This window comes from Choloepus didactylus, chromosome 9, assembly GCF_015220235.1.
Source record: "Choloepus didactylus isolate mChoDid1 chromosome 9, mChoDid1.pri, whole genome shotgun sequence".
NCBI lineage: Eukaryota > Metazoa > Chordata > Mammalia > Pilosa > Megalonychidae > Choloepus > Choloepus didactylus.
Genome location: NC_051315.1, coordinates 86,761,222 through 86,779,824, shown reverse-complemented (window position 1 = coordinate 86,779,824; position 18,603 = coordinate 86,761,222). Strand labels below are relative to the sequence as shown.

At 34.9% G+C, this 18,603-nt stretch overlaps 1 protein-coding gene across 3 annotated transcripts in view; it reads right to left on the bottom strand.

The window, feature by feature from the left end:
• SLC39A10 (solute carrier family 39 member 10) overlaps window positions 1–18,603 on the bottom strand; it is a 184,673-nt gene that overhangs the window by 68,484 nt on the left and 97,586 nt on the right. For 2 of the 3 annotated variants that reach the window (XM_037850660.1, XM_037850661.1), the window contains exon 2: window positions 1,116–2,119. In XM_037850660.1, coding sequence (XP_037706588.1) covers window positions 1,116–2,108 — 993 coding nt within the window. In that variant the 5' untranslated portion in view covers window positions 2,109–2,119. Of the gene's footprint in view, window positions 1–1,115; window positions 2,120–18,603 lie in introns of those variants that run through there. The other variant, XM_037850662.1, reaches the window with a different exon arrangement.

Below are 18,603 nucleotides of genomic sequence, written 5' to 3'. Positions count from 1 at the left end.
AAGATGAATGATAATACCCAGTTATTATTAACAAAGGATTCTAGGATATTATCCATAGTAATAAATGAATTCATTTCTTTTAAAAGCACCCTAAGATTTTAATATATAAATTATGGTAAAATCAGTGTTTAAAACTGCTAAAAAAAAATCTGATGATTTTTATAGGGAAGAAATGCAAAGATATTTACTCAGATACAAAATGCATCCCAAAGACAGAGAAACAAACAACAAAGAATGAGGTAATTTTCCATACTCGATGTTGAAGCAGAGTACACAGGTCTGCCCCTCCTTCATTTTTCCTGTGCTGCCTTCTATATATTTGAACAACACTTTTAACAATTTTTTCTAAACTTTAATAAGTGTTAAAACTTAGAATAAACCAGGGTACTGATATGCTTTAAAAAAGTAAATAAGAATGTTAAAGGTGAATAGATTAAAAAAAAAATAAAAGAAAGAAAAAAACATTCAAATGTGAAATTACTCTAAAGAATATGAAAATTCAGAAGGAAAACAGGATCATCCACTACTACTGGATATTTTTTCACTCACCTTAAACTGTAAAAGTATAAGAACACAATATCACAAGTAACTAGGTACTATCATAAAGTGCCATAGGGAAACAAGCCTTCCATATGGGGCAAATACCTGACTTTGGAGTTAGATCGGTATGAACCATTCAATAATTCATTCAATAAATTATTAATTATGAAAAAGAAACTGCTCTGGTTACTTCCTAAGAGCTTGGGTTTGGAAAACTTAAAATAAGGTTTCAATTTTCAAATATCTTGAAACCAGTAATAACAGTGAAAACTAACTTGGAGAGTCAAGTCACAATTAAGACAGTAAAATAAAGAATTAAAATAAGGAATGTATTTTCTAATAACCTTTAAACATTTAAACTTGAGGATCCCAAATTTGAGAATATCAGGAACAAACAGTACAAGCAAAATTTCAGATAATCTTTAATCTGATTTTAGGTTCTTTTAATGTACTTTGTTCAGAATTGTTCTGAAATATGTTTCTATATGATTGATTATTCCACTGTTACTCCTCTCTTCACCTAAAATGCTCCACAATTATTACAGAGCAATCACCAGACACCTTTTGATGCTTACCTCATCATGCTGACGGTCATCTTCATTATGATCTTTGTGACCAGCAGCTGAATAAATTGCACTTTTTTTAACATGCGGTGCTTCTCGCTTTCTAATATGTCGAAGTTCACCTTCATTATCAGATTTGAGATCTTGGTGTCCATGACCAGGACCGTGACCATTATGTTCTGGAAGATGTACATGAGAACGACCTTGGTTATGTACATGATCAAGCTTGTGGACCCGATTATGTTCACCCCGACCATGGTTAGGGGGAAAACCTGGTGTAATAACCTCAAAATTTACATTATTTTTCTTCTCTTTTCTTTTCTTATTTTGTTTTGGTGGCTTAATTTCAGCTTGTTCCTGTGTAGTATTGGTCTTTGTTGATGGTTCATGGCTAGACTCCCCACGGTCACTCTGAGTAATAGAATCATTATGAAAATGACGAGTAGCATTATGATCAAGGTGATGATGCAAATGATGATTATGTAAGTGATGATTACGGTCATGAATACGTTTATCACCAGATTTTACAGATACTTCAATTGTCTCTTTCTCTGGATCACACTTATGGTTTCTTTTTGTTGATACACTGGTCACAGTCTGATTCTCTGAATTTAAATGATTATGGGAATGCTGGTGGTTGTGTGAGTGAAAATGCTTTCCCTCTTGAACTGCCAAAATATCTAAGTGAGAAACATGATCGTGGCCAAGATCCTCATGATTAATCTCGACTACTTTTATCTCTCCAAGGCCCAAGTTTGTTAAAAGTTTCTCCAGACCAAAAAAGGATAATCTTCCATTTTCACCATAACGGTCAAAAAGTTTTTCAATATAATATTTTTTCTCGTTTTTAGCATCCAGCACTGAAAATTTGCTTGGCTCCAATTCTGACATTCCACGATGCTCTTCAGGGCCATGTTCATGCTCTTCATGGCAATGGTTGCAATGATGGAAAATAAATGTCAGCAAACAAATGAGGCAAAATTTTGTGTGCATATGTACCTTCATTTCTATTTTTCCTGAAGAGATGTAAAGAGAAACAAACATTAGTTTTATACTTACACACATTCAAAATAACTGCACTAATTTTTCCACATTGAAGAAATAAAATGAATCTTGACCCCCATACCTCACACCACACACAAAAATGGTTACAGATGGGTGGAAAACCTAAATATGATGCAATAAATGTCAAAACAATAAAGCTTTCAAACTGTATTGTCTCATATGGCAGCCACTCATTGCATATGACTACATAAACTTAAATTTAAATTAACTAGAATTAAATTTATTAAAATTCAGTTTCCCAGTCATACCAGCTACATTTCAAATGCTCAATAGCTACATGAACTGGAAAGTGCAGAGAACGTTTCCATCATCACAGAAAATTCTAGAATCTAGAAGAGTGCCGGTCAACACAAATATAATGTGAGTCACCTATGTAATTTAAAATTTTTCTAGAAGTCATACTCAGGTGTAAAAAGAAATAGGTGAAACTAATTTTAATCCTAAAACCTTAAAGATAAAACACAAAATGCATTATAAAGGAAGAGAGTGAAAAGTATAGACTACATTAAAATTATGAAATTTTCATTCATCGAGATATCATAAAGGGACTGAAAAGGCAAGTCACAGATTGGGAGAAGAATACCATAATTTACTACCCAGAATATATAAAGAACATCCTACAAATCAATGTGAAAATTATGAGAAAACCTAATGGGAAAATGGGTAGGCAACTTGAACAGGAAACTTCATAAGAGGATTGCCAAATTACTAACAGGCATATGAAATGATGTTCAACCTCAAAAGTCATTAGGGACCCATTACATTCTTTGAAATTTGCTCTCTACTTGTTAAATTGCACTTGGAAAGTTATCATTTCTATGTATACATGTTACATTCTACAATAAAAAATATGATTTTAAAAAAAGTCATAAGGGAAATGCAACTGAAAATCACAATTAGATACTATGTACTCATCTGAATAACTAAAATATAAAAGACTGACAACATAAATGTAGGCAAGAATATGGAACAACTGGAACTCTCATACATGGATGATGGGAATAGGAATGATGTAGATAGGAATTTGGAGGGTAATAATTGGGAGAGGACTGGAGGAGAGGGGCTTCAAAAGTGTGGTAATATTCTCTTTCTTGAACTGAGTAATAGTTCAACAAATGTGTTTACTTTGTGAAAACTTATGTTCTGTGTACTTTTTTTGAATACATGTTCTATTTCAATGAAAAGTTTTTAAAAAAATCAATTTCTCTACAGGAAAGTCTATTAGAAAATACAGTTGTAAACAAAAAATGTAAGGTTTCTAAAAACAAATAAAACAAGACATATAAAACCAATAAAAGGAGAAACTTAGAAAACACAATAACGGAGAACTGCAAAAACCAGAGAGATATCTACATGGATGGGATAAATAGCATAAAATATGAATTCTTCCCAAGTCTGTATACAAATTTAATTCATTGTCAGTCAAAGGCTTGGTAGTTTATCTGATTGTTTTTGATGAAATTTCATGTGCTTATCCCAAAATTCATATGGAAGATCAAAAACCCAGGGACAGCCAAGATAATTCAGAAGATTAACAAGGTAATAAATATCAGGACTTCTTTTTATAAAAGTACACTAAAATAACATAGAACCAGCACAGTGAGGAAGAACAGAACTCAGAAAAAGAATCAATAATATTGACAGTGAAAAAATGGTTTCTCCTCACACCATACACAATAGTTCCAAGAGGACAAGAGGCCTAAATGTGAGGATGAGAGGCCTAAATGTGAGGATGAGATGTCTAAATGTAAAAAGCAAAACTTATAGCAAGTTTTAGGAGAAAATATAGAATAGCACTATGACCTTGGGGTAGGGATGAATTTTTTTAGACAATACACAGAAAGTACAAACCATAAAGAATATTTTTTATTAATTTAATTAAACTCAATTATTTATAAATTTCTCTACAGTACAGGATACCATAAACAAAGCTTATGACAAGCCACACACTAAAAGATACTTGCAAAATGTATAGATAAACAATGTATACAAAAGATCAGTATCCAAAATATATAGAACATGTATTTGAATAAAGAAAAATCCCCAGAATTGCATGGACAACTATGCAAAGGATATAAACAGAAAAGCTGATTGAGTACCAACATATGATGACTAGTAATCTAGATGATGCCAACCTAGACAATATATCAAGATACCAATGGGCAAAAATGAATGTCTGACAATACCAGGTGTTAGCAAAGATCTAATGTAGAGAAACTATTTTATACTGCTGGTGTCAGTATATAGTTGTATAACCATTTTAGGGTACATTTTGACAGCTTCCAGTGAAGTTGAAGATGAACACACTCTATAGCCCCAACAGTCCACTTCTACTTATTTACCCTACAGAAACTCTTGCAGGTAGGCACAAAGAGACAATTTCAAGAATCCTTACTGCATTATTGTTAAAAAATTTCAAAAATGAACTACCTTGAAGCCGATGCTTTTGGTTGCAAATAACAAAATACACAACTGAAAGTGGTTAAAACACAAAGGAAATTTTCACATAAAAAGAAGTGAGGAGAAATGGTGATTCCTACACAACTACATTAACAAAACTTCAAGTGCTCTCATCCTAGATTTGTCCCCTCAGGGTCTCGAAATAATTGCTGTTGCTACAACCATTTCACTGTTCCACAACCAGATCCAAAGATGGAAGATTTATCTTCATGCCTTTCTTTGCATCCAAAGGAAAAAACCTTTCCCTGAGCCCATCACAGATATCCCCTTACATGCCTTTCATCAGGACTTAACCACATGACCACGCCAAAACCAATCACTGATCAAGGAAAGAATTACCAAGTTACTGACCTAGATAAATCAAAATTCACTCCTGTGGGGCAGGAAAGGAGATACCTTTCCTAAGTATAAGAGAAGGGGAATGAAGACTCATAGAGCTGGGGGGCCTAACAGCAAGGAGACAGAAGGTAAGGAAGGAATGACCATCAATTATGCAACTATTATTAGTGTCTGCTACAAACCTGTATGTCCATAAATGGGAAAATGGATAAAATAAATATGGTATATTTACATAATTAAATATTACATGCAAGTTCTGGGAAGACGGCAGATAAGTAAAGGCAGAGCAAACTTTTCCTGCATGAAAAAGACTAGATAAAGGGCAGAGAGCATCCCAGAACAGCAGATTCAGGGTGTGACTGACTGGACACGGATCTCTGCAGCACACAGTCGGGACTCTGATGGAAAGGCAGAGAGACTGCACTTGAAAGGATGGGGTGAGTGTGTTCAGTCAGGACTGCTACCAAGGACTCGTGGCTGCTGCTGGCCACTGAGCGCAGGAGGGAGCAGCTTACAACAGCCCGTGTGCCCTTCTTAGCAGTTGGCTAGGAAGATAATCATTCACAGCCCCATGGCCTGGAGTTCCCAGGAGGGAACTTGGGATTTGGCGCAATTATGGTAACTGTATTTACTCTTCCTGCGTGGAAGCCCACGGCATGCACAGCCAGGAGGTGTGGAGTGGCAGGAAGCAGCAAGAGTGCTGCATGGAAGTGCCAGGAGCCTCCCCCCACAAACCCAAGAAGCTTGAGTGTGCTCAGTAGACAGGGTCTGGGGCACATATGAGCTAGGGGGTAAAACACATGGGCAAGCAGCATGAGAGTGGTCCACTTGGACACCTGGGAACTGCCAGACCCACTGTGCCCTGGAGGAGACTCCCTGCCAAACAGCATAAGGCCTGCCTCCCATCCAGAGGGCTGGTAGTCCCCAGTGCACATGGAGAACTGTGTGCTGACTAGATTTCCACCCGATTTGGACCCCAACTAATGCAAAGGCGAAGTTGGGGGAGAGCTGGCTTGAGCATAAGAGGTGGCTCAAGAGCGCCACGTGCTGGGAGGACAGGGAAAGTGCAATCCAGCAAGCTGTAGCTCTGCCAAATTATAAATGCTCAAATAATCCTGCATATCCCAAAATAACCTTACTAAGATAAACAAATGTCCTGAAGCCAACTACAAAATCATAAAACACATGAAGAAGCAAGAAGACATGGACAACCCAAATGACCAATTAAAAAGCCAGAGGAAACACAGAAACTGGAGCAATTAATCAAAGAAGTACACACAAATCTCCAAAACAACTTCAATGAGTTGGCTAAGGACATAAAGGAAATCAAGAAGACCCAAGAAGAGCATAAAAAAGAATGTGAAAGAGTAAATAAAAAAAAAAGCAGATATTATGGAAATAAAAGATACTTTTGATAAAACTGAAAACATACCAGAGACATATAACAGCAGCTTTGAAGAGGCAGAAGAAAGAATAAGTGAATTAGAGGACAGCACAATTGAATGCACATACAAAAGAACAAACGGTGAAAAAAACAAAAAAAATTTTGAAACGGATCTCAGGGAAATGATGGACAGCATGAAGCACACAAGTATAAGAATCACTGATATCCCAGAAGAGAAAAGTAAAGGGCAAGGGAGAGTATTTGAAGACATAGTTGGGTAAAACTTCCCAACCCTTCTAAATGACAAAAATATGCAAATCACAGATGCCCAACAAACTCCTAATAGAATAAATCCCCCCAAAAAACCCACTCCAAGATATATACTAATCAGATTGCCAAATGCTAAAGAGAAGAAAGTTCTAAGAGCAGCAAGAGAGAAGCAATTCACTACATACAAGGGAATCCACATAAGACTAAGTACTGAATACTTAGTGAGTACCATGGAGGCAAAAAGGCAGAGGTATGACATACTCAAGATTCTGAAAAAGAAAAATTGCCAGCCAAGAATTCTTTATCCAGCAAAGCTCTCCTTCAAAATTGAGGGAGAGTTTTAAATTTTCAAACAAATGCTGACTTTGTTAACAAGGGACCTACCCTGCAAGAAATATTAAAGGGAGTTTTACCAGTTTTAAAAAAAATGAACAGAGAGAGGTTCAGAGAAGGGCAAAGAACTGAAGAGTATTAGTAAGGGAAAATCAAAGGAAAAAAAATGGGGGTGGGGGGAATACATCTGACAAATAAAAACCAAAGGATAGAGGGCTGTTTCAAGAACTGCCTTCACAGTAATATCACTGAATGTGAATGAATTAAACTACCGAAATAAAAGATACAGACTGGCAGAATGGATTAAAAAGTATAATCCAAAAATATGCTGTTTACAAGACATACATCTTAGACCCAGCAATACAAAGAGATTGAAAATTAAAGGATGGAAAAAAATATTCCACACAAGCTGCAGCCACAATAAAGCAGGGATAGCAATACTAATAGCAGGCAAAATAGACTTTAAATACAAAGATGTCAGAAGAGACAAAGAAGAACACCATATATTAACAAAAGGGACAATTCACCAAGAAGAAATAACAATCATAAATGTTTATGAACCCAATTAAGGTGCTCCAAGGTACATGAGGCAAACACTGGTAAAACTGAAGGAAGCAATAGACATGTCTATAATAATAGTGGGATACTTCAATATACCACTTTCCTCTATAGATAGAACAACCAGACAGGGACCAGTAAGGAAATTGAGAACCTAAACAATGTGATAAATTGATTAGCCTTAATAGACATTTACAGAGCATTACATCCCAAATTACCAGGATATACATTCTTCTCTAGTACTCATGGAACATTCTCCAGGATAGATCATATGCTGGGGTACAAAACAAGCCTCAATAATTTAAAAAGACTCAAATTTTTCATACCCATTCTCTGACCATAACGGAATGCAACCAGAAGTCAATAACCAATCAGTGGGTCAAAGAAGAAATTACAAGACAAACTGGTAAATATCTAGAAATGAATGAAACATCATTAAGATGTGAATTCTACCCAAACTGATCTACAGATTCAACACAATTCCAATCAAAATTCCAACAACCTACTTTGCAGACTCGGAAAAGCTAGTTATAAAATTTATTTGGAAGGGAAAGGGGCCTCAAATTGCCAAAAACACCCTAAAAAAGAACAAAGTAAGAGAACTTACACTTCCTGACTTTAAAAAGCCTATTATAAAGCCACAGTAGTCAAAAGAGCATGGTACAAGCACCAAGACAGACATACTGATCAACTGAATTGAATCAAGAGCTTGGAAACAGACCCCCAGATCTAAAGTTGACTGATTTTGATAAGGCCCCAAATCCACTGAACTGGGACAGAATAGACTCTTCAACATATGGAGCTGGGAGAACTGGATATTCATATTCAAAAGAATGAAAGAGGACTCCTACCTCACACCCTATATAAAAATTAACTCGAAGTGGATCAAAGGCCTCAACGTAAGAGAGAGTACCCTAAGGCTCCTAGAAGATAATGTAGGGAAACATGTTCAAGCCCTGGTATTAAGAGATAGCTTCTTAGACCTTACACCCAAAGCACAACCAATGAAAAGAAAAAATAGATAAATGGGAACTCCTCAAAGTGAAAGGAAATGAAATAAGCGTCAGTGGCAGAGATTCCAAAAGGAGCCGAGAGGTCACTCTGGTGGGCACTTTTATGCACAACAGAGACAACCCTTTTTAGGTTCTAAAGAATTGGGGTAGCTGGCGGTAGATACCTGAAACTACCAAACTATAACCCAGAACCCATGAATCTTGAAGACAATTGTATAAAAATGTAGCTTATGAGGGGTGACAATGGGCTTGGGAAAGCCATATGGACCACACTCCCCTTTATCTAGTTCATGGATGAATGGAGTAGAAAAATGGGGGAAGGAAGGAAACAAACAAACAAAGAAAGGCACCCAGTGTTCTTTTTTACTTTAATTGCTCTTTTTCACTTTAATTATTATTCTTGTGATTTCTGTGTGTGTGGTAATGAAGGTCAGGGATTGATCTTGGTGATGAATACACAACTATGTAATGGTACTGTGAACAATCGAACATCTGATTTGTTTTGTATGACTGCATGGTATGTGAATATATCTCAAAAAAAAAATGAATTTAAAAAAAAAAAAAAGGGAACTCATCAAAACCAAGTTTCTGGACCACAAAGGACTTTGTCAAAAAGGTGAAGAGGTAGCCAACTCAAGGGGAGAAAATATTGGAAACCATACATCTGCTAAGAGACTGATAACCAGCGCAGATAAAGGAATCCTACAACTCAATGACAATAGTACAAATAGTCCAATTATAAAATGGGCAAAAGATATGAAAAGACATTTTTCAAAGAGGAAAATACAAATAGGTAAAAAACACATGAAAAAAATATTCATCTTCACTAGCTATTAGGGAAATGTAAATTAAAACCACAATGAGATATCATCTCACACCAAAAAGAATGGCTGCCATTAAATAAACAGGAAACTACAAACGCTGGAGAGGATGTGGAGAAATGGAACTCTTATTCATTGCTGGTGGCAATGTTTAATGGTACACCTGCTGTGAAAGACAGGATGGTGGTTCCTCAGAAAACTAGATATCAAGTTACCCTACAATCCAGCAATTTCACTTCTCAGTATACACCCAGATCTGAAAGCAGTGACAGCATACAGACATTTGTACAGTGATGTTCACAGTGGCACTGTTCACAATTGTCAAGAGATGGAAACAATCCAAGTGTCCTTCAACCAATGAGTGGATAAACAAAACGTGGTATATACATATGACGGAATACTATGCAGCAGTAAGGAACAAGGTCCTGAAATATATGACAACATGGATGAATCTTGAAGACATTATGCTGAGTGAAATAAGTCAGACAAAAAAGGAGATATTGTTACCACTACTAGGAACTCCCTGAACAATGTAACATCAGTATCTTATAATGTAGAGTACGGGGGACCCAGAGATAGAAGCTAGTGAAGGCAGTATGATAACTTGATATATACAGATGTTACTAAGGGTGAACTCAGGTATGGGAATGGAAGGGGTGAGGCTGCTTCATTACTGGGATTATAAGTATCAGTGCCACATTGAAGGTGAACATGATCTAAAGTGGTTGTTTAAAGTCATGTATCCCACAGATAAGCACTACAAATATAAACGTGCTCACACGAAAAAAAAAAAAGGATTACACTGCAGCTAGAAATGTATGACTATGAAGGAACATATATCAAATGCACAAATCTCAGGAACATAACGAAAAAAAGTAAATTTTAAAAGATGCACATTATGTCATTTATCAATATAAAAACATGCAAAACAAATACCTTACTTTTGGATACATACACAGATACAAGACTAACATGGAGATGATTACATTCTGGAGGGTGGTTATCTTAGGAAGAAAAGTAGGCAAAATCAAAGGAGAAGGGGTCTGCATTTGTAGTGTTTTATTTCTTTTATAAAAGATGGGAGATCTGAAGCAAATGTGGCAAATTATTTAACATTTGTTAAAGCAGGATAATGAGATTCAGAGGAGTTTGATATATTCTACTACGTCCTTTTTTGTAAGTTTAAAAAGGCATCACTTAACCCACATAAGTGGTTTATCAGTGAGACTGTGATAACAAACAAGCATCAGGAATCCTTGGGAACTTGTTAGAAATGCGTATTCTTGCACACTCCCAGACATACTGAATCATAAAACTCTGGGGGTAGGGCCCAGCAGTTTTATCAAGAGCTCCTAGTGAGTCTTATGCAAGCTGGCTGGTCTGAGAATCATTATCTATACAAATAAATTACCAAATACTCCCATTTATTTAAAATGATGTTTTAGTCAACTAAATGTTATGACTACCTGAATAGACTGGTTGAATTATCATACATGGCATAATTAGGTTAAGAATTTTTAAAATAATCTGTAAAATGTATTTAATTCCAAGCTACACAGAGATTGTTTTCTGATTCAAACATTTCAGTTTCTCATACAGACTCATGGATAAAGTCATTTGTCATTTTAAAGTCATTTAAAATATATAAATTTTACTTGTACACTAATGAAGATGAAAGGGCATGTGTGATTGAGATCATGATTAAGAAGAAAGAGGACAAACAACTGTATTCCCTTAGCTCCCCCATGTTACACGCCTTTTACTCACCTTGGTTTTCTACCAGAAGATGCTAGGGAAAAAGCAATATTCTAAGTGAGTTGTTGCTCTATTCATCTGATATGTAAATGTCTTGAATTTCTTTAGGGCACATTATCTCACTGCCAAATAAATAGGTACCAGTGATGGAAATATATGTATCAGGTAGCATCAAATGAGTGACCCAGGAAACACAAAAAGTACAGGTGGTCTATTTGAGCTTTAAATTGTCATCTTCCCCTAATTTTAAAAATGTTATGTCCTCAATTTGTTCACTCTAAAGATTCTATATATCTTAAACTCCTTAATCATTTACATTCAAGAGAACATCACAGGAATGCAAATATGTGAGTAACATCACTAGGTGAAATATTAAACCTGTGGTAATCATATTTTTTAATGATTTACTTTTTTAAAAAATTTATTTACTTAAGTAAATCATTCATAAATTTCACTTCAGTTTACAACTGCCACAGCAGATGTATGCTAAAGGATCATTTGGATGAAGTTTGCATTAGTTAGCATAGGCTAAGTAGCTACTGCCAAGAGAGCCCACCCAAAAGGGAGTGGGATAAACAAGTTTATTTCTCCCTCAGAAACAGTCCAACACAACTGTTTCAGTCTGTAGGCAGTTCTGCTCTAGTCATTCAGACACGTAAGATGAAAAATAATTATGCTGAAAATAAATACTGTTGAAAATAAATTAACATGTTGAAAAATAATTTCAACATAGTGTCTCATGGTATACACGGGTGATACTACAACCAGTTGGATATGAGAAAGAATGGAAGACCAGGTCAGAAATTTCCTCTTCAATACCAAGCTGCACACATCAACTTGCACATTCTACTAATGAATTTATTCACATGGCCTGAATCAGCTATAAGAAGGCTGGGAAGTACAGTCTCAGCTAAAACTAAAGAGTTCCCAAGAAGTCCATGGAAGTTAAGGATCCTTAAGCACAAAGGGGATCTTTGGGGTGGAGATAGGAAAGGAATGAGGGAAATGTTGCCCAAGTCTATATAACACTTAACTCTAAACACTGGCCTTTATAGGGCATAGTTTTGTCCTAGCCAAAATATTCTACTACATCTTTTGTATTGTGGAGTTTTCCCAAGTGTTTTGCATTGAGCACATGTTACCTTTTCAATTAAGAAAATTTTTTCAATTTCAGCAAATTTATTATCAACACAAGAATTCTACTAGAAGCGGTAGACTTCTATGCATGATTTTACTGTACAAGAAAGGAAGAATGGATTCTGTAAATAACTAGCAGTTGCCACTGTAGGTATATTTTCATCTCTTGCTGTTGATTTCCAGTACATCATCACAGTTAAGTTTATTCTACCATTTTGTAAAACCTTAAAGGGGAGGGGGGAGGATTTTACAATTAAGCTATTTAATTATTATGCTATTTCTAAAACATATTTTGTTCTGAATACAAAGGAAAAATGAAGATTGCTAATATTCTCCTGTATTTAACATTAATATCAGAACTAAATATTTACTAAGGATAGTGGTTAGTCTTTGGTGTGGAGAGTGACTGGGAGGAATCATGAGGAGGATTCTGGAAAGCTGTTAATGTTCTATTTCTTCACCTGGAGATGGATACATGGGTGTGTTCATCATGAAAGTTCATTGAGTTTTACACTTAACATTCGGGTATTTTTCTGTAGGTGTAGAAATTTCAACAAAAACTTTATTTTTAATCCCTAAAGTAAAATATACTTCAACTTTCAAGGAATAAAATCAGTAATATGCAGCTTCTAGAAAGACACCCATTCTTAAACACCCAAAGACAAGTTCACTTTTTTAACTTTTATTTTGAAATAATTTAAGATTTACAATAAATTGTAAAAATAGTGCAGAGTTCTCTTCTACCCTTAACCAACTGTGATTGTTTGCAACTGTATGTACCCTAGAAAAACAAACTCTTAAACTTAATCCATTCCTGTAGGCATGAGCCCATTGTAAATAGGATCTTTTGATGAAGTTACTTCAGGTAAGGTATGGCCCAACTTAATCAGAAAAGGTCTTAATCCAATTTCTGGAACCCTTCACAAGCAGAATGAAATTCAGAGAGAGAGAGAGAAAGTTATAGGAAGCAAGCAGCTGAAATTCAACAGAACCTGGAAGAAAATGTTGAGATCAGAGGCGGCCATGTGCATTGCCACGTGACAGAAAAACCAAGGATGGCCAGCAGCCAGCCCAAGAACACCAGTCTTCAAGAAGAAAGCATTGCATTGATGAAGTATTGATTTGGATTTTCTTTTAACCTTAAAACCTGAGGTTATAAATTCCCATTGTTTAAACCAACCCATTGCACGGTATTTGCTTGAGCAGTCAAGGAAACTAAAACACCATCTTTCCCCAATGATAACAAATAACATAAACATTGCACATTTTCAAAACTGGGAAACTGACACTGAACAAATACTATTAACCAAACTTCACACCTTATTAAAATTTCACCAGTTTTTATACGTACTCTTAAAAATAATGTGATAGACAAACATGGAGGACTGGTGGTTTGATGTGCCAAGTCCTCTATCATGGGCCTTGCCCTTAAGAAGCTCGTCAGTGCAAAGCAGCAGCTAAATCTACTTATAATTGTGCCTAAGAGTCTCCCCAAGTACCTCTTTGTTGCTCAGATGTGGCCCTCCCTCTCCAGCTAAGCCGAACCGGTGGGTGAACTCACTGCCCTCCTGTTACGTGGGACCTAACTCCCAGGGGTAAATCTCCCTGGCAACGTGGGATATGACTCCCAGGGATGAATCTGGACCCGACATCATGGTAGGCATTCTTATGCATTATACAGATAACCCTTTTTAGGTTTTAATGCACTGGAATAGCTAGAAGTAAATATCTGAAACTATCAAACTGCAACCCAGTAGCCTTGTCTCTTTAATTGAAGACGATTATATAGCAATGTGGCTTACAAGGGGTGACAGGGTGATTGTGAAAGCCTTATAGATCATGCTGACTTTATCCAGTATATGGATGGAAGAGTAGAAAAATGGGGACAAAAAAAAAACTAAATGAAAAATAGGATGGAAGGGGGGAGTGTTTGGGGTGTTTTTCTTTACTTTAATTTTTTATTCTTATTTTCACTTTTTCTGGTACAAGGAAAATGTTCAAAAAATAGATTGGGGTGACGAATGCACAACTGTATGATAGTACTGTGAACAACTGATTGTACACTTTGAATGACTGTATGGTATGTGAATATATTTCAATAAATTGAAATTTTAAACATTGATGAGAAATATTGTCTTTGGGAATGGAGTTGTTAAACCACCTCTGAACATTGTTCTTGTTCATTGGTTTGCGGGAGGTGGGAGGGAAGAAACTGAAAACAGTGTTTTGCTAGTGTGTACTAGAAAATTTCTGATCATCCTTTGCCCTGTATGTTATGTGCATTCATTTAACTTTGCTGTACTGTATATATTGTGTATATACTGGACAAATGAGTCCTAATTTTATATCTAGTCTCTAGATATTAAAGAGGTTGCCAATATATGACAAAAAAACAAAACTAAGAATCTAAAACATTAAGGATTACTATTAATATATTTAGTGAATACAGATTAACACTTTAAAAAAAAAAATAATGTGATAGAAAATCCATCTTTGACCAGAAAGCAAAAGGTATCACTGATAGCCAAAGGAGCTTTCTTAACAAAATGTATGCTTATACTTAAAAGTTAACTAGATCTTTAAAAGGGAAGAAATCAGGGTTTATAATCCCCGTAACAAATTTTTTTTGTTAACTATTTTTATTACAATTTTTACTAATTAAAATGCCAAGTTACATATTTTTAAAAATTTAAATAAACACCTATATAACGAACAAATTCTAATCTCTACCATTACAAATCCCCCTACCGATACCTTGTCTAATGCACTGAAAGAAAGATAATTATCTTTTATTTTGTACATTTAAACATAATAGAATGGAAATTTTAAATGAAAAGATTCTAAGTTTGTGGCAGACATGCATCAAAACCCAAATCCCCTAACTTCAAAGTCAGGAGCTCTTTTTTACTAGCCTATTTGTATACATTAAAATCAGAACACCATGAGATCATTACTAATGTAATCCATTTAAAATATACTACAAAGACTTTTTTAAAGGGAAAAGAAATTATCTCCTAATAGTACGTACACCAATATAAAAAAATAAATTCAGTTTCATTAGATTGCATAAGAAAATGATTTAAAAAAAAACAAAAACAAACTAATAAAGACTAAAATTATCCTATTTCTGACACTGGTTTCCTATGTTACTGGAGATGCCAACCAATTTATCATATTCTATGTATAATCTATTAAAGTCATTTGATTAAAAAATATATACACACTTCTAGTAGAGGGGGTATTTTTAAAGGAAAATCAAAACCAAATGAAAGACAATGGTTAATATCTGTATCTCAATCTCTCTCTACCATACACATACACAAACAAAATAAGTTTATTGTACTCATAGAAAAAAACTTATAATTTGCTCAGTAAGATTTTAAAACTAGCTTTTTCAATGTTCCAGATTGGTATTTTGAAGGCCAGTGAGGTAGAAAATAAGAAAAATCACCGAAATCCTCAACCTGGACTATAAAAGTTCACCAGTAAGTAAATTCAATGTGAAAATCCATTTAATAAATGTATACAACTTCCTAAGTTTACAAAGGACTTCATTTCTTAAAGGTTTCATTACAAGACTTCATTAAATAATAGTTGAAATTAGTTTTATTTACATTCTGAATCTCATAAACACAATGGTATTTCTATCACTGAAAGGCTACATGAGCAACATTAATCTATATCCATTTTGATAAGAATGTTGATAACCAGATACCAATTTAGTTTCCTTCTGTGATTCAAAGGTACTACACATAGAAAGATGTGAGACAGGATGGAATATTGGAAAAACACTAGTCTGAGTCAAATACTCAGTTACAGACCTGGCTCTACTATTGACTAGGTGTGTCTTTGGGAAAGTGACATCTTTAAGTCTCATTACCAATTATAAAGTGGAACTATTAATCCATGCTCTATTTCACAATTATGAGAACCAAGTAAAATAACATACACACTTTTAAGGGGTAAAAGTTTTAAATGGTATTTTCCAATTTTATTTGAGAACCTGGATTCCAATTCCTATCCCATTTCTGATATAACCACCAAATGTAGTATTCTGTACTCAGTATAGAAGGAGAAATTAGAAACCTTTGTCTCTAGTTCATTCCAGCACTGCCACTATTTCCTCTCTGCAAAACAGGGGAAACAGCATCTCTGCTGCTTACCTCAAAAGGTTTTACACAAAAATTGAACTAATGTATATAAAACTGCTTTGTAAAGCAATTAAGTAAATTAACCTATTACACCATTATGAAATGTGATATTAAGTATCTTTACAAATTTAAGTTCCCAAAATTACAGCACAAACCAGAGGGGAAAAGCCCTTTTGTTCTGATTGCTTTGAAAGAATGCTATCAAATATATTCCGAGAACACGTGGTCATTAGCACATCCAAGACCAGCACTGGAATTACACGCAACACCCAATTGACTAGTATTTTCCTGAGCTGAAGCTGGCAAGAATCACCACTGTATTAGTATCAACTACATTTAAGACTCTTTGAGGGATAAAATTATTTCAGTAATGAGTTCAGGAAACACAAAATCCTTAGTTTCGTGGTTTGTTTGTTTTTTTTTTTTGTTCCCCTACTTCAGCTAAATAATATAACACCATATTCTCAGTGTGGATTGCCAATGCAACTCTTCAGAAAAAATAAAAGTAAGCCCAGTTCAGGCAATCTCTTATCTTTCCACTGAGATTCATTCACATAAAAACAGATGCATGCTAATGGAGCTTGAGCATAATTCAAGGCTGCTTCCATTTCACTAACTTGAGAGAAATTAGAGAATATAAACTTTGAGCCTTGATTTAACGTACCAAATCAATCAACAATGCATCAAGTATATCTTTATCATTTTCTGAACATTAACATACAAACCTACATTATCTTATTAAATGTTTAAACAACTATCCACCTGAAGTATCTGCTTTTCACCTTTCATTACAGAAAGTCTTGAACCATATTGTGGAAGGCCACCTATGATATTGCTAAAAAACCTGCATCATGAAGAGAACTAACCCCAGGACCTAAATTAGATACACATGCCTTCTCCCTTCAGTCTACAGAACTGTGTTCTCTTGACTCATCATCACCGGCAGTTGTTTTCATTCTAAGACTAGCTATTGCCACTGCTTCAAATCTTATCACTCAACCCACCTTCACTCTTCCCTTTGTGTTTCCCTTTTACAGCATCTTGTCACTTTATCCCTGATTTTGCTCCAGCATGCCTTTCACAAGCACTGCTTTTAAACTGATCCCTCCTTTCCATGAGGTCAGCAAACCAACTAATTACAGAATGTCTACGGCAATCTTTTCATAACATTGACGTTTTTTGATGCTGCTAATAACACAGAGGTTTCTTCACCAGGAGGGATGCTTTCTGTCTGATTAATTTTAGGTGTCATTATAATTATTTCAAGCCATCAAGGTCCTCTTAATGGCTAGAAGAGGTGAAATGATAAAGTTCAGCTATTTAGCAGGCTCTTACAAAAGTATAATTCAAATATCAAAACTACTTAATTTTTACTAAAAAAGTACAAATTTCATTATCAATTACCAATCCAATATCAATTTTATTATCAAATGTTAATAATGTCCAATATTATAAGAAAACTAAATAAATTCTTAAAGATAAAATCTTCTTTGGACACATTCCCTTTCCTCATAGAGCTATAGTCAAAAAACACAGCGCTGGGGTAGATTTTGTGATATGTAGGCACATAGAAAAATAAAAAAGTAAAAAACATTCGAAAATTGTTAACACCAGAGAAAACCAAAAGTTATGTAGGAAAGGAAAACTAATAATTTATTATTATGGCTCAGTTGTGAATAACATTTATAGTCATAAAAATATATAAGCGAATACTGTTCCCAAAACCAAAATTACAATTTAATTGTACAGAGAGACTTGAGTGTAAGAAATGGCAAGGTATGGAGAGGTAGGATAAGAACTAAATCCTCATCTTTCATTGTGGGAAGTAAACAGATAATGGCTAAAATTGAGATTGAACAAGCAGTAATGAACAGGTTATTTGGACACATGGCAGTGAATAACAAAATAATCTACTAGAGGAACTAAAAGAGTTCTTTCTTCCTCTTGGCAGAATATGAAAGAAGAAAGACGGGACTGATTTTTCTTTTCTCTAGAAAATCTTACAAAGCTATCTGATTTTTTAAAGTATACTCAGGTATAACTTTTGATTGAATAACCAAAACAAAAAAACAAAACAAAACAAAACCTCTAAAACTAAAATTGAAAAATACCCAGCAACTTAAAATTTTTAAATGTTTTGTTAATGAAACTAAAAAATCATATTATGTCACACGTGGAAGGGAAAAAATAAACTACCTACAGTTCTACATTCTT